The sequence below is a fragment of the Dendrobates tinctorius genome, unplaced genomic scaffold (genome assembly GCF_039654945.1).
Source record: "Dendrobates tinctorius isolate UK_male_01 unplaced genomic scaffold, ASM3965494v1 ptg000104l, whole genome shotgun sequence".
Lineage (NCBI taxonomy): Eukaryota > Metazoa > Chordata > Amphibia > Anura > Dendrobatidae > Dendrobates > Dendrobates tinctorius.
Genome location: NW_027361772.1, coordinates 8,188,474 through 8,204,828, shown reverse-complemented (window position 1 = coordinate 8,204,828; position 16,355 = coordinate 8,188,474). Strand labels below are relative to the sequence as shown.

The 16,355-nt window shown below is 44.7% G+C and overlaps 1 protein-coding gene across 1 annotated transcript; it reads right to left on the bottom strand.

The window, feature by feature from the left end:
• Positions 1–1,406: 1,406 nt before the first annotated feature.
• Positions 1,407–15,364, bottom strand: SFTPB (surfactant protein B). Its single transcript, XM_073588700.1, has 10 exons — positions 15,247–15,364; positions 13,885–13,956; positions 10,417–10,536; positions 9,269–9,418; positions 9,034–9,120; positions 8,743–8,926; positions 8,464–8,627; positions 4,594–4,674; positions 2,279–2,386; positions 1,407–1,535 (listed from the first exon to the last, which is right to left on the bottom strand). Exons 1-10 carry the CDS (start codon positions 15,283–15,285, stop codon positions 1,500–1,502), a joined length of 1,041 nt encoding a protein of 346 aa, XP_073444801.1. The 5' UTR covers positions 15,286–15,364; the 3' UTR covers positions 1,407–1,499.
• Positions 15,365–16,355: the final 991 nt, after the last annotated feature.

The following is a 16,355-nucleotide window of genomic DNA, read 5'->3' as shown; positions in this document are numbered from 1 at the left end:
CCCTGCTCCTCCACCATATATCTCCCTCTGTGCCCCCTATAGACCAGTACACTGCTCTCCTGAAATACTCTGTGCTGCTGTCTCCCTGCTCCCCCCGATATATCTCCCTTTGTGCCCCCCATAGACCAGCACACTGCTCCCCTGAAATACTCTGTGCTGCTGTCTCCCTGCTCCTCCACCATATATCTCCCTCTGTGCCCCCTATAGACCAGTACACCGCTCTCCTGAAATACTCTTCCTGGTATAATGTCCCCCATCCTGGGCCCCTTCCTGGTATAATGTCCCCCATCCTGGGCCCCTTCCTGGTATAATGTCCCCCATCCTGGGCCCCTTCCTGGTATAATGTCCCCCATCCTGGGCCCCTTCCTGTAATGTCCTCCATCCTGGGCCCCTTCCTGTAATGTCCTCCATCCTGGGCCCCTTCCTGTAATGTCCTCCATCCTGGGCCACTTCCTGGTATAATGTCCCCCACCCTGGGCCTCTTCCTGTAATGTCCCCCATCCTGGGCCCCTTCCTGGTATAATGTCCCCCACCCTGGGCCCCTTCCTGTAATGTCCTCCATCCTGGGCCACTTCCTGGTATAATGTCCCCCACCCTGGGCCTCTTCCTGTAATGTCCTCCATCCTGGGCCCCTTCCTGGTATAATGTCCCCCATCCTGGGCACCTTCCTAGTATAATGTCCCCCACCCTGGGCCACTTCCTGTAATGTCCCCCATCCTGGGCCCCTTCCTGGTATAATGTCCGCCATCCTGGACCCCTTCCTGGTATAATGTCCCCCACCCTGGGCCTCTTCCATTTGACTCCAGCACATTTTTTATAAGAAACCTATTCTTCTTACTTTTCTATTTTCTCCCAGTGGCTGCACTTTCAGTAAGGTGACCGGGCAGCCATATCTGCAGGTAAATAATGTTTTCTGAGGTGACCGGTTCCCTTTAAGTAGCCCTTATGCATTAGAATAAGTGGGATCGGCCGAGTAATGTGTATGCATGGGACCTCTTGCCTTTAGCTGGACAGGTGATGTTGGGGGAGGGAAAGATCCCAGACATTGGAATTTCAGTGGCTGATCCCTTTTATTTGCTGAGGACCCTGAGAACAGAAGAGTGCACGGCTCGGCTTCCCTTTGTATGGGAGAGATGGCTGTCCGGTGAATGATCATTTGACAGCCGATACGCATGAGGGTCATAAGTCAGATGATGGTGCAGGAGAAGAGAGATAAGTTGGGATGATTCACTGGAAACCCCTCCTGCCGGACAGGACTGCGGTACGTCAAGGCTGTGGAAGTTAAATGGTCCAAAATTTTTCATGGAAACCCATTACAAAAATAAATTGTAGCTAAAAAAAAAAAAAAACCATGTCCCAAACCCATGATCTGATTACAATGAAGACGCAATAGAGGAGATTACTGATCTTATTGAAGAGATAGCCGTTTATTGAGATATCAGGGGTAGAGCCGTTTTCACAAAGGATTGGGTACAAATGATTGGAGAGCAGGATGGACTTCAGTGCCAAACATGTGTCAGACAGTGCCCGATGGCCTGGAAGATAAAACCAGGATTTATTACAATATCAAAAAAATTAGCATTTCTGCAGGCCAGTCTATCTTGGTGCCAGTTTACCTATCCAAATCTGGTCCTTATAACCCAGTAGCCAAAGGCACCACCTGGACTGAGGCCAAGTGGTCGTGGGCCTTGAATTTCTCTCACCAGTCGGACGTGACTAGCTCCATGTACTTGTCTGCATAGTGGACGGCCACAGGAGCGTTCTGCATTTACATGCATTAGTCTGATCCATAAATCGGACCAGACTGGCTCATGTGGCGATTAATTCATGTGGACCTCCTTGTGAGCTGTAGCCCACCTGCTTAACGGTTAGGCCAACGTTGGTCCATGTCTGGTCCATTGTTCACACAGACCAGAAACCTTTGTAAACTTGGCATTTGGCCAAATTTAGAAGTTCGTGAGACTGGTGTACGGACCGTGGTGTACATACGGCTGTGGGTCTCCAGACCTAAACTTAGTTTCCTAAAGGCCTGAGGCTGTTGAGTTTGGAATGGGGAGACCCTCAGCTCGTCAGTGTACATAGATATCTGAATTTGGCTGAAAGCTGCTCGCTAATAGTGATGAGCCAGTGTGCTCGTGTCGACAGCTGTTGGTTAGGTAATCCATGCATAAGCCTTATGGTTCCCATGAAGACTGGGGTTTTGTCTGGGACGATGAAGATGATGTTTGATATTGCTTTGGACACTCTTGCTCTTTCCTCAGTCTCAGTCATCACGTACCTTACATTCTCTTGCATTGTCCAGGCTTTGGCACCAGTATGAGGGTCCAGCTATGCAGGGGGCGTCCACCGTAATGGTTGTAGAAGGAGCTGGACAGGCGCCCAGTGTCTACAGGCATGAGATAGGGATTGTATAATATATACTACAACAATACAATTTAACCAGCTCCATTCACAGTCAGTTAATAACTTCAGCCCCTTTGGTTAATATGGCTTAAAGGGAATCTGTCACCATGTTTTTGCTACCTCATCTTAGAGCAGTATGATTAGGGGTGGAGACCCTGATTCCAATGATGTGTCACTTAACAGGCTGCTTGCTGTGGTTTTGATAAAATCCCTGTTTTATCTGATGCATATCTACCAGCTCCCTGAATGAGGAGCTGTGTATAACCCTGCCCACACTGTTGATTGGCTGGTTTCTGTGTAAACTGTGCATAGACAGAAAGCTGTCAATCAGTGGTGGGGGTCTGGTTATATACAGTGGGTACGGAAAGTATTGAGACCCCTTTAAATGTTTCACTCTTTGTTTCATTGCAGCCATTTGGTAAATTCAAAAAAGTTCATTTCTTTCTCATTATTATACACTCTGCACCCCATCTCAACTTAAAAACACAGAAATTTAGAAATTTTTGCAAATTTATTAAAAAGAAAAAAGAAAAACTGAAATATCACATGGTCATAAGTATTCAGACCCTTTGCTCAGACATTCATATTTAAGTCACATGCTGTCCATTTCCTTGTTATCCTCCTTCAGATGGTTCTACTCCTTCATTGGAGTCCAGCTGTGTTTAATTAAACTGATAGGACTTGATTTGCAAAGGCACACACCTGTCTATATAAGAGCTCACAGTGCATGTCAGACCAAATGAGAACCATGAGGTCAAAGGAACTGGCCAAGGAGCTCAGAGACAGAAATATGGCAAGTCACACATCTGGTCAAGGTTACAAAAGAATTTCTGCAGTACTCAAGGTTCCTAAGAGCACATTGGCCTCCATAATCCTTAAATGGAAGAAGTTTGGGACCTCCAGAAGTCTTCCTAGACCTGGCCGTCCAGCCAAACTACGCAATTGTGGGGGAAGAGCCTTGGTGAGAGAGGTAAAGAAGAACCCCAAGATCACTGTGGCTGAGCTCCACAGATGCAGTAGGGAGATGGGAGAAAGTTCCACAAAGTCAACTATCACTGCAGCCCTCCACCAGTCGGGCCTTTATGGCAGAGTGGCCCAATGGAAGCCTCTCCTCAGTGCCAGACATATGAAAACCCGCATAGAGTTTGCTAAAAATAAATGAAGAACTCCAAGACTATGAGAAATAAGATTCTCTGGTCTGATGAAACAAAGATAGAACTTTTTGGTGATAATTCTAAGCCGTATGTGTGGAGAAAACCAGGCACTGCTCATCACCTGCCCAATACAATCCCAACAGTGAAACATGGTGGTGGCAGCATCATGCTATGGGGTGTTTTTCAGCTGCAGGGACAGGAAGACTGGTTGCACTTGAAGGAAACATGAATGCGGCCAAGTACAGAGATATTCTGGATGAAAACCTCTTCCAGAGTGCTCTGGATCTCAGACTTGGCCAAAGGTTCACCTTCTAACAAGACAATGACCCTAAGCACACAGCTAAAATAACAAAGGAGTGGCTTCAGAACAACTCTGTGACCATTCTTGACTGGCCCAGCCAGAACTCTGACCTAAACCCAATTGAGCATCTCTGGAGAGACCTGAAAATGGCTGTCCACCAACGTTCACCATCCAACCTGACGGAACTGGAGAGGATCTGCAAGGAAGAATGGCAGAGGATCCCCAAATCCAGGTGTGAAAAACTTGTTACATCGTTCCCAAGAAGACTCATGGCTGTACTAGCTCAAAAGGTGCTTCTACTCAATACTGAGCAAAGGGCCTGAATACTTATGACCATGTGATATTTCAGTTTTTCTTTTTTAATAAATTTGCAAACATTTCTACATTTCTTTTTTTTTCAGTCAAGATGGGGAGCAGAGTGTACATTAATGAGAAAAAAAATGAACTTTTTGAATTTACCAAATGGCTGCAATGAAACAAAGAGTGAAAAATTTAACGGGGTCTGAATACTTTTTGTACCCACTGTAGACGCCATGAATTATAAAGACTACGTGGCAGCAGGTTTACTAGTCCTCTAGTGATAATCACCTGCTGATAAAAGCCTAATAAGTGACACATCGCTGGAATCAGGGTCTGAGTCTCTACAGTATGCTGCTCAGATTAAATGGCAAAAAAAACTGGTGACAGATTTCCATTAAGTGATGTAATTTGCAGTATTATTTAAGTGTTACAAACCTGACAGGTGATCTTGTGATCCCAAGGTTTCTGGAGAAGATCTAATAGTTTTGTCTGGTGTTCTTGGATGAATGCGTAACACTGAGAACATAGAAAAAAAATTGATGGAACCCTCCAGAATTGATGTGTTGTGGTAACTACGTATATAGTTAATTACTCAGCTGATGTTTTGCATTGAAATATGGCCACTAGGTGGCACCATTTTGATGAATTTCAGTAAAAAAATGTATCCTATGCTATCAGATATAAGAAAGGATTGATCAGTATTGGTTTGGCTGTCGACACTGCTGATCCAGAGAACTAGGCCATCCAATTACCTGCCCTTATTAAAAAGTTGGCTAAGCCCCTGCTAATAAAATACGAGGAAATTAGAGAAGCTTCCATCTGCTTAGGCTCAGAGTTTTCAGTAACTTCTCTTCATGTTATTCTGGTGCTTTCCTGTGTAAACCACCTTAGCTATGGATTGTTGTGTCCTTGATATGGCGTCACATCACCGCCTGGCACCGAGACATTGATTTGTATAAAAGGATGCAGCTTTAGGGTTAATGCACACGCGTAATACAGGACTAGCTGATTAATGAGAATATAAAAGAATTATGGAAATTTTTCGCATGTAAATTGATCTGAAGCTGTCACTTTCAGGTCAGGAGATGTGCGGCCGGTCATTGTGATCCGACATCAGACCGATTATCACGGGCGTCTGAAATGGCCCTAAGGGGCTGTAGAGGCCCAGTCCACCAGAGTGCCTGTCGTCACACCACAGTGACAGACAGCAGAGGCTACCAGGACGCCATCAAACGTGGCTCAGTGGGAAGATGGGAGAGGACCCAACGGGAGCGTGGTGGGAGCGCCATTAGTGGTCCTAAGACTGCTGTGGACTGGACAATGTCACCTTCATACCAGAGGTGAATTACAAGTTGCCAACCTAATGTGGAAGATTTGGAGAAGGAAGTTTCACTCTTGCCTCCTGGGAGCATCTGGAATGGCAGCTGGTGTGAAGAAAGTTGTAAAGACGGAAACTAATGACTGAGAAATTGTCTTGGGAAAAAAAAAAATGTAAAAGTGCCACCATGTGACTCTGTCAAGTCCAAGTGGCCATCTTATTCCCGTTATGTCTGTTCAGATTTTACCTCAGTGAAGGCCTCTGGTTCTTCCTTGTTCATTCCCTCCCCCACACTACATCACAGGCTGACGCCACCGGCCCCCAAGGAAGCCGTACCGATAGTGTGACAATATCTTCCCTCACACTACCACGTGTTTCACTGGTTTTTGGGGTTTCCAAATCACACTCGGCCAAACAAAACCTTACAGCCCCATGCCACGTCTCTGATACAGACCTCATAGCAGAGATGGTAGCTCATGTGCATGGCTCTCTACACCAAGGTGTATGGAGAAAGCAAAGTACATATCTCTGAAAAGAAAACCCCAAACTACTTGTAAAGCACGCCATGAATTTTGGGCGTCCATTTTTTTTTTGTACAATCCTAACAAACAGCTGCAAAATCCTCTGAAGCTCGAGTAATGTTCTCACATCATAAATGCTGTGCGCAGAAAATTAATGGCCACTGTGAGTTTAAAGATTTTGCACTTTAAGCTTTTATGGGGAGCCTGAAAGATGCATGTAAAGGCGCAGTCAGACGGGCTTATAGATCGGACTCTGATTAGACCCCAGTGGTTGGACTGGCCGGCGGCTCTCCCGATACAAATGTGACAGCTGTGTAAAAATATATGAAGCTATCACGCTCGGGCCAGAAGAGCCGCCAGCCAGTCCGAGCACTGCAGTCCGATTTATACGGCCGTCTGACTATACCCTAAAAGACGTAATTATCTTTATAGGTGTAGAATTATTGGGTTTCTGTCCAAAAAAATGCATTAAAAACACATCATGTCAAATCCGCATAAAAAAAAAGGTAAAACAAAGCAAAAAAAACCACATTAAGGCTATGTGCCCACGTAGCGTTTAAATCCGGACACTGAAAACCGGACTCCTTCCCAGAAATCGCGCATTTTTTTCCCGCGCGATTTTACAGCGATTATGTTCGCGATTTTGCCACGATTTTCGCGTGCGATATTCAAGCACTTTCCAAGCGATTTGAAGCATCGCTTGGAAAGTGATTTACAGGTTGGTCACTCTCGTCAAACATAGTGTTTGACAAGTGTGAGCAGCTTTTTACTATTGAGGCTGCCTATGCGGCCTCAATAGTGAAAGAAAGAATGCAAAAATTAATTAAAAAATAAAAAATCGGGGTATATTTACCTTCCGATGTCCCGCGCTGCCATCCCAGGCCACAGCGTTCCCAGTAATCCTTGCGAGACCTGTGATGACGTAGTCTCGCGTTGCTATAGCGATCTCACGAGACCGCTAGTCACGCAAGACTACGTCATCACAGGACCGTGCCGCAAGGCATTACTGGGAACGCTGAGGCCGGTAATGCAGCGCGGGACGTCGGAAGGTAAATATACCCCGATTTTTTATTTTTTATTCTTTTTTTTTACAGGGGTATGGTACCCAGAGCCTGGAGGACAGTCTCCTCTCCTCCACACCGTGGGTACCAACCGCACATGAGACACTTAACTTCGCGCATGGTGGGCATAGCCACATGCGGGAAGTAAGCGGTTCTCATGCATTCCTATGGGTGCGGAATTGCGGCAATTCTTTGCGATTCCGCACAAAAGAATGAGCATGCTGCGATTTTTTCTGCAATGCGATTCCGCCGCGGAAAAAAGCGCAGCATTAGCACAGCATGTGCGGAATGCCATAGGAATGCATGGGGGGCGTTCTGTACACGATTTTTAAACGTTTTCATGCCGAAAAACGCTTAAAAATCGCATCGTGGGCACACAGCCTAAAGGGAACCTGTCACCAGTTTGTGGCATAGCAGCTAATAATATCGCCTTATTCAGCGTCTACGCTGCATTCCCTATATCCTTATAGAACCCCTTGATTCTCCTTGTATACTCACGAAATTGTTTTTTTAACGTCTCACGGGCTGTATGGTAATCTCAGTCCAGTCCGGTGGGCGTGGTTTCGGGCCTCTACGTCATTCCCATCGACTGTCGCTCGCCGTCCTACTTCATGGATAACGCCTCTTGCGCCACGCGACATCTCGCGCCTGCTCAGAAATATTGCATTTCGCACCTGCGCAATACGCTTTGCCCAACTGTGGGCAAAGCCGAAAAACAGAACTGTGCATGCGCTGGCAAACATAGTTCCGGTACATGAGCCGGAAGTACGTGTGTCGGCGCATGCAAAGTTCTGTTTTTCGGCTTTGCCTGTAGTTGGGCAAAGCGTATTGCGCAGGTGCGAAATGCAATATTTCTGACCAGGCGCGAGATGTCGCTTGGCGCAAGAGGCGTTATCCATGAAGTAGGACGGCGAGCAATAGCCGATGGGAGTGATTTAGAGGTCCGATACCACGCCCATCGGATCGGACAGAGAAAGTTACCATACAGCGCAGGAGACATTAAAAAATGTTTTCATGAGTTTACAAGGGGAGTCAGGGGGTTCTATAAGGATGTAGGGAACGCAGCACAGACGGTGAATAAGGCGATATTATTAGCTGCTATGCCGTAATACTGGTGACAGGTTCCCTTTAAAAATGCAATAATCACAGCAGATTTCTACTGTGGATTTTGGTGCAGGCAACGGAAAAAATGTAGAGAAGTGGGAAGAGGGTCCTAGAGGTCTAACCTAAGAGTCAAGCACACATGTATGTCTGGTCACCTCGTCTTTGTTGGATACGATGACCAGATGGATAGTAGGGAAGACAGGAGGTGGAGATTCTTGAATTTGTATCCCGGGGGCCCTTCTTATAATCTGGCCCTATTAGCTATATCTTAGCTCCTTTAGTCACACCGCTGCTTTCTTACCTCCTTCCAGTCGTTTGCGGAGGTGCACACCCTGGAGAGAGCCACACTGATTCCTTCTTGAGTCATGTTGGCACCATGCGTACTCTTCACAATGGAGGTGATGGCCAGACAAGTGTCGCAGGTGATATCAGATTCCAGCGCTGGCATCACCGCGGGGTAATTATCTAATAAATGAAATAAAAGAAATATGGATCTGTAGGTAACATACCTTAAATTGACCTTTACAAGGGGAAGATCATCATATCTTCTGGAATATAGAAATGTCTAGAGAGCACTCACCTGCCTCACAGTTTTCTTCCGAAACACACATGAATAACAGTCCGCACACCAGTTTTGGTCCCAGTTGTCCCAATATGGTGTCCAGTATAATAACTACATACTTCTCTACCAAGCACTGGCACACCCCACTCAGCTTCAGCGGCAGTGCGAGGCATAGCTGTGACGCACCCTTTGCAATGGCTTCCTGTATACATGAGATATCTATCAGCAGGCGGGTATGTAAACATATGTGTTCTTCTATTCATGGCCATATATGTGCAGTATATTTGGTACAGGGAATACTGAATTTACCTTTGGGATTGCTGCTTCGAATTTTTGCACAAATGATTTACACATCCAGCAAAGTGGCATGGGGATCGGCCATCCCTCTTTCATGTCCTGTGAATCATCAATACAGATTGGGAAACTCAATAATACACAAAATAATCAAAATACCAAAGTGTACGGGGAAAGGTAGCCATCGGTGGTGGGTGTAGCCTACGTCAGGTTTATGAGGGTCAGACACAGCCCCCAGACCTCCTCTTACCTGTGTCGCCTTGGCGTGCATGGTCTGTATAGTCTGCTGGATGAGCGGTAAGATGATCTCCAGCGATGGTGTGATGAGAAGATCTGGATCCCAGTGAGGAGATTCATCGGATTGGCATATTCTTAGTTTAGTGCAGATTGAGGTTGGATTCTGTAAGACAATGGATGATTATAATAAGACATTAGCTGTACTGGATTTACACTCCCGGGGATTGCGGCACAGTTTTCCTTCTTAAGCCTCGTACATTTTAGATAGCTGCTGGCCGAGCAATGGTTCGGTCAATCTTTCAGCTGGAAGCTATCTTGCCCAGCTTTCCTATACACTGGAACACTCCCTCTGCCGACTACTCCTGCGTCCTCTATGAAAGCCGCGGCCAGGCATCTCTAGTGGCACCTTATCTCTTTGGGAACCAAAGGAGCACCGGTCTGAAATTGGACATGCTGGATCTTTACAATCATCTGTCGGGGGGGCACGGTACACATTAAAATGTCAGCTGAACTCATCAATATTGGCGGGTTTGTCTGATGTCAATTTATTTTGTATGAGGGCTTTTAGACCTAAAGAGGTGAACTGGGATTTAAGTTAATATGCATGCAGCATGTAGGCGCATGGTCACACCAACCAATAAACAGATAAAAACTGAGGCAAAATAAGCAAACACCCTGCAGTAAATAAATAGCTATAGAGCATGAAAATAATATAGAGTGCTTAGTTAACTTAATTTTGATAAAAAAAAAAAGTAAAGCAATACAACCACGTCAAGGTGACCCTATTTGGGATGGCCCTAACCTCTAGTATTAAAACCTTACCATATGTCAAGTGACGTGCATGTGGATAAGGGCTGAGAGGGACTGAGACCCGGCTATGGACACACATTTGTGAAATAAGGGTGTGGTCTCCCTTTTCCTTGAGATGGACATTACCTTCATATAGTTCCCTATGACTTGGTGTCCATTAGCCGGGTCATGTCAACCACATATCGAACATTGTCATTAATAGCGTACAAGGCATGTGGTGTCCTATGGTGCCCTCTGCAGCCTTCTGGCAGGGCCTTCTAGAGGCAATGCCTACTATATACCTCTTGGTAGGTGTGGCCCTGTGTATCATTAATGGTTATGTGGTGTTGCATTAAGCAGCTGGTTACTTACAAACTGCTTTTCCAGAACTGTTAACAAGACATCTTCATACTCGTCCACCATTTTAATGCATTCTGCCTGAAATGGAGGGATTCTGGAACATTGCTCATGTAGAAAGTTTTTGATAAAGGACTGCAGGCAGAAGACATTGCATAAGATTAGAGGCGCTACCTGGTGTATTTAATGTCAGGCATAGTAACATAATTGGAAACATAACTCCTCTCTTTCCCTTTAACTATATAACCACTTCTCAACATTTTCCAGTTTACATATAAAATAGAGTAACTTTTTTTGTATTCATCCTTCATTCCAGCTTGTAGAATAGTCCAGAGCTGTGTTCAGAATTTTGGCTTCTGAGTGTAAATAGCTCCTTGCTCACAGACTGCACTTGTCCTGGTGATTGTATTCTTTATAAGGTCTTTATACCAGGCACTGCACCCTGATCTAATGTCGGAAAATCAATCAATGTCATATAGGAATTCAGATAATCTAACATCCAGACTTCCAATTGTTTTTAATGGCAACTACTATCCGCCCAAACCTGCAGTTCCCACTACGATTATGCAACTTTCCCTGATTGAGACTTCCATTGTTAGAGCAGCCATTACTCCAAATTAAAAGTTTCTGGGATTGAATTTACATCTGATGAGAATAAGAAATACTCAGGCTTGGGATTTCCACTAATCTCCAAAGATTAACTGAGTGTTTATTTTATACCCTTCATGAATATTGGTGTTCTGTACATAAATTTAGGCAGTTCATACATAATAGCAAATAACCGCATAAATAGCTGCCTAATAAATAAGATACTCCTGTCCTATAGGTTTAGTCACTCCCCTCAACAGTTCTTTGTTTCAGTCTGTCCCAGTGAGAGCTACCACACCCTGCAACATTTTGCAAGCCTGAAGCCACTAAAGGGAATCTGTCAGTAGGATCAGTCTTCCTTAGCCTTTGTATGGGCATACAGTTCATAGAAGGTTGAATGAATAAAATGATACCTTGATATCTGTGATCTGATGTCTTATTCCAGAGTAAACGACTTTTGACTAACCTCTGCACTAATCCGTACCTCCCACTCCCGACTCCAAGACTTCTCCTGTGCTGCACCAATCCTCTGGAATGCTTTACCCCAAGAAATTAGGACTATCCACAATTTGCATAGTTTTAGGCGCTCCCTCAAAACACATTTTTTCAGAGCGTTGCCTAATCAGTCATTGTATGTGTAAGTGTGTGTGTGTAGCCCATTCCCTATATCCCCCACTCCCTCAAGATGGCTGGTCCATCATTGTAAATACATCACTGTAAATACACACCTGTACTTTGTATCCCCCCCACCTCATTGTAGATTGTAAGCGCTCACGAGCAGGGCCGTCTTTTTTTGCTTTAATCATTTTATTATTGCTAAAGTTGTTACTTTTGACTATTGTGTTTGAAACTGTTAAATTGTAAAGTGCTGCGGAATATGTTGGCACTATATAAATAAAGATTATTAATCCACATTTCTCTTAATATGTAAATGAGCTGTTAAGATCTATGGGACGGACATAGATCTCCCCGAGAATCCACCTTCAGAGATAATTTTACACGAAAGGAGGAGTTACCAGTGTTAATCAGGTGTTACTATGAGAGGCTTTCATTAACGATTTTCCCCAACCCCTTCTATTTATCACAGGAAGCTGAAACTGCGCATGTGTAATGATAGAAGTCTCTATAGGTTACGTGCCAAATTGCAACTCAGAACTGATAACGGTCTTGAATTTATGGGTGTTTTTGTGGTGTGAGGTTTAATAATGGACCTAGTGGAATACAGAGCAGTCATCAAGTTTCATTACTTGAAAGGCCGCCGACCAAAGGAGATGTTCGAAGAGATGAAAGAGGTTTATGGTGAAGACTCCCCATCACATGATGTAGTCAAGAACTGGCATCGTCAATTCAAGTATGGTCAGACTTCGGTGTAAATGGCTCCAATTCCAGGGCGACCCCACTCTGCTATTGATTAACACACCATCCAGCAAGTGGAGGTCATAATTTTGGAAAATCGCCGCGTAACCATTTGCCACCTAGCCCAAAATGTCAAGATTAATGTGGGGTCCTTGGAAAAAATAAGCCAAGACCATCTTCACATGCATAAGGTAACTACTCGCTGGGTTCCCCGGCTGCCCCCACCTTTCCAGAAGCAGGAATGAGTCGAATGCTCTCAGGCTCTATTGACGATGTGCCATGGAAACCAGGAGGACTTTATCAACAGACTGATCACTCAGGATGAAAGCTGGGTCCATCACTATGATCCTGAGACTAAAATCCAGTCGATGCAATGGAAGCCTCATGACTCATCGCCTCCAGTGAAGGCACGTGTCCAACCCTCGGTCATGCTCACTGTATTTTGGGACCAGCACAGAGTAGTATTGATGGATTTCCTAGCAAAGGGCACCATGACCACTGGGGCGTACGATGCTTCACTGGTACGGAAGTTGCGGGAGGCAATCAAAACCAAGAGACGTGGCATGCTCACCAAAGGTGTCCGCCTTCTGGAAGACAATGCACCAGTTGACAACTCACATGTTGCCCAAATGGAAGCATGCTCCTGTGGCTTTGAAATTCTAGCATATCTTATTCACCCGACCTCGCACCATCGGATTTCCACCTCTTTACAACAATAAAGTTATTTTTGATGGGCAGGTATTTTACAAATAATGGGACTCTGATTTTTGAAGTCACAACATGGCTTTTGGAGCAACCTGTCGACTTCTGCAAGCGAGGTATTTACAGTTGCTTCAAGAGATGGGAGAAGAGTGTGTCCCTAGGTGGCACCTATGTAGAGAAGGACTAATAACTGTGCCAAGTTTCATTGCTCTCAGTCCACAGGAAGTGGGTCAGGGGAAATCTTTAATGAACGCCCGGTGTTCTCCTGACATTTAGATCAGGAGAGCAGACTGTCAGTCATTACATGTCTCAGACAGGTATTTCTCCCTTTCATTTACAATAATCTTTGGAGGCAGATTTTCAGGGAGATCTATTTCCAGCCCATAGATCTTAGCAGCTCATTTACATATTAAGAAAAACGTGCATTTCTCTGGAACAAGACATCGTATCACAGATATCAAGATATCATTTTATTTTACTTTCTATGACCTACATGTCCATATACTGGTGGGACCCTCATTTATATCAAGAATGGGGTCCAGTTAGGTGATGCTGGAGATGGAGGGTTGGCTGCACTTGCACAGCTCTCCCAATTCATTCTTATATAAGGTCCAAAATTTAGGAGCAAGCGCGCTTTGCAGTTTTTAATTCCCCGATATTTGGACACAGAACTGTCTGACATTTATAGCAAATCTTATGGATATGGCATAAATCTCCCAGGATAACCCCTTGAGAGGGATTTTATTGGTTAGATTCCTTTAAAAGCTTAGATGATGAGATCATCATTGATTTCTACAAGCTTTAAATGGTGGTCCGGGCGGTCAGTATACGCGATACCTGGATTGGGGATGACTTTGCCATGTTAATGAGGATGGTGACGATCTGCTTACACTGCATGCACAGGACAACCTGTTTGGAGGAAGAGACAAATCATTGAATAGTAGGATGATCCGTTACCTGGTCATTTATATAACGGCATCATAACCTGGCAGTTGTAGAGGCGCGGCTGTGACTGGGCCAATTTTGGAGAGGGGCCCGCTGACGTCAGCACCTATTTCAGCTGCCATTGTGTCTGATGACACATATTCAGCTGAAATGTATTGTGGCGCACTGACATGCATGACCGCAGCTGACATCGGCATGTCAATCATGGGCAGAGCCTTGTAGTGACAGCTATGAGAGAGGATGTGGCATGCATGCCGTAGGAGCAGGGGAAATAAGAAGAATGTTTATTTTATTTTTTTTTTATATATATATTGGAGATTAGCTTCAGAATAGGCTACATTATTATTTGTAGAGGCCCAGGAGGGAGATATTAATCCAGGAAGGGACCCAGGATGGAGGACATTATAACAGGAAGGGGCCCAGGATGGAGGACATTATTACAGGAAGGGGACTAAGATGGTGATATTATTACAGGATGGAGCCCAGGATGGGGAACATTATTACAGAAAGGGGCCCAGAATGGGAGATATTAATCCAGGAAGGGACCCAGGATGGATGACATTATAACAGCAAGGGGCCCAGGATGGTGACATTATTACAGGATGGAGCCCAGGATGGGGAACATAATTACAGATAGGGGCCCGGGATGGAGGATATTATTATAGAAAGGGTCCCGCGAGGGAGGATATTATTACAGAAAGGGGCCCGGGATGGAGGACATTACAAGAAGGGGCCCGGGATGGAGGACATTATTACAGGAAGGGTCGCAGGATGGGGGACATTATTAAAGGATGGGGCTAGAATGGAGGACATTATTACAGGAAGGGGCCCAGGATGGAGGACATTATTACAGGATGATGCTAAGGATGGTGACATTATTACAGAATGGAGCCCAGGATGGGGGACATTATTACAGGATGGAGCCCAGGATGAAGGACATTATTACAGTACGGGGCCCAGGATGGAGGACATTATTGCAAGAAGGAGATAGGATGGAGGACATTATTATAGGAAGGGGCCAGGATGGCATTGGCAGACATTACTACAGGTTGGGACTATATATTAAACTGCACTGTGTCTTTATTCAGCTAGAAATGGTCTGTGGCTTTTTGAGTAAAGTTATCACATATGGATACAAAGAATCTTTTATCACATGCAGATCATCTCACGTCTTCAATAATCTAAATACTATGTTACTGCCGGTATCGCATGAAATGATTGTCATGTGAATCCATTGCTGATCTGAGATCTTACGTCATCTTCCTTCCATACATTCTGTTTACAATGCTCCATGGCTCCACAATGCACCGCTGTGTCCAGATCCCGGCACCAGTACTCTGGACCCTGGGCGCATTCCTCCTTCACCAGGACTTTGCCAGACACAGCTGTGAAAAGACAGAGAAGAGACCTTAAGGCCACGTTCACTATTTTACATCAGTATTTGTAAGCCAAAACCAGCAGTGGAACAATCAGAGGAAAAGTATAATAGAAACCAGTCACCTCTTCTGTATTTATCACCCACTCCTGGTTTTGGCTTACAGATACTGAGGTAAAATACTGACCAAATACTGAATGTGTGAACGTGGCCCAATAGTCATGTTACTTAAAGAGAACCAGATTTATCACTAACACACTTTGACTTATGATACAGTTTATCTTCTAAACGACCCACATGCAGAGCTTGTTTATCCATAAGACATGAGCGTAACATAAAAGATCACTAAAATTAGAAGAATACAAAAAAATAAAACTACCAGAGCAATTCCTTTCTTCATCTGTGTGTTTCCTTCATCTTTTCTTGTTAAAAACAAAGAAATTTTCTCCATCATGTCCCACTCATCCTTCTCCTCATTTTCTGTGTGTGGCTGTAAGACAGCTGTCTGCAGCAGGAGCCTCCCCCCTCTGTCCTGTCTACTGCAGGGCAAAAAGTACTGAGATCCGTTCCTGCTTCTATCTGCCACATCTCAAAAAATGGAACTGACCATCAGATTAACACCTGGTCTCTGCAGGATTTTTACTATTTTGTTTCAGGAGAAAATACTGCAGACTAAAGAACAGAGATGGCAACTACATTTCTTCATTCTTCATTCATTTCTAGGTTTAGTATGTGCTTTTCCTAATTCTGTGATTTGGCGTTTGCATGCCTCAATTGTGATTAGCATGTGGATGAATTTGCTTGTGTGCCTATGAGCTCCTCCTCGATAAAGTCCTATATGCACCTTTGGATGGCAGTTTGGTCAGTTGCAAAACTAGTGGAGGAGACATGGGAAAGGCTGTCCCACACCTACTCACATTGAGGGGATCATTACCAAACTGGGGGCGTTTGAGATTCTTCCTACTGAGCTCTGTTTTTATTTTCCGGC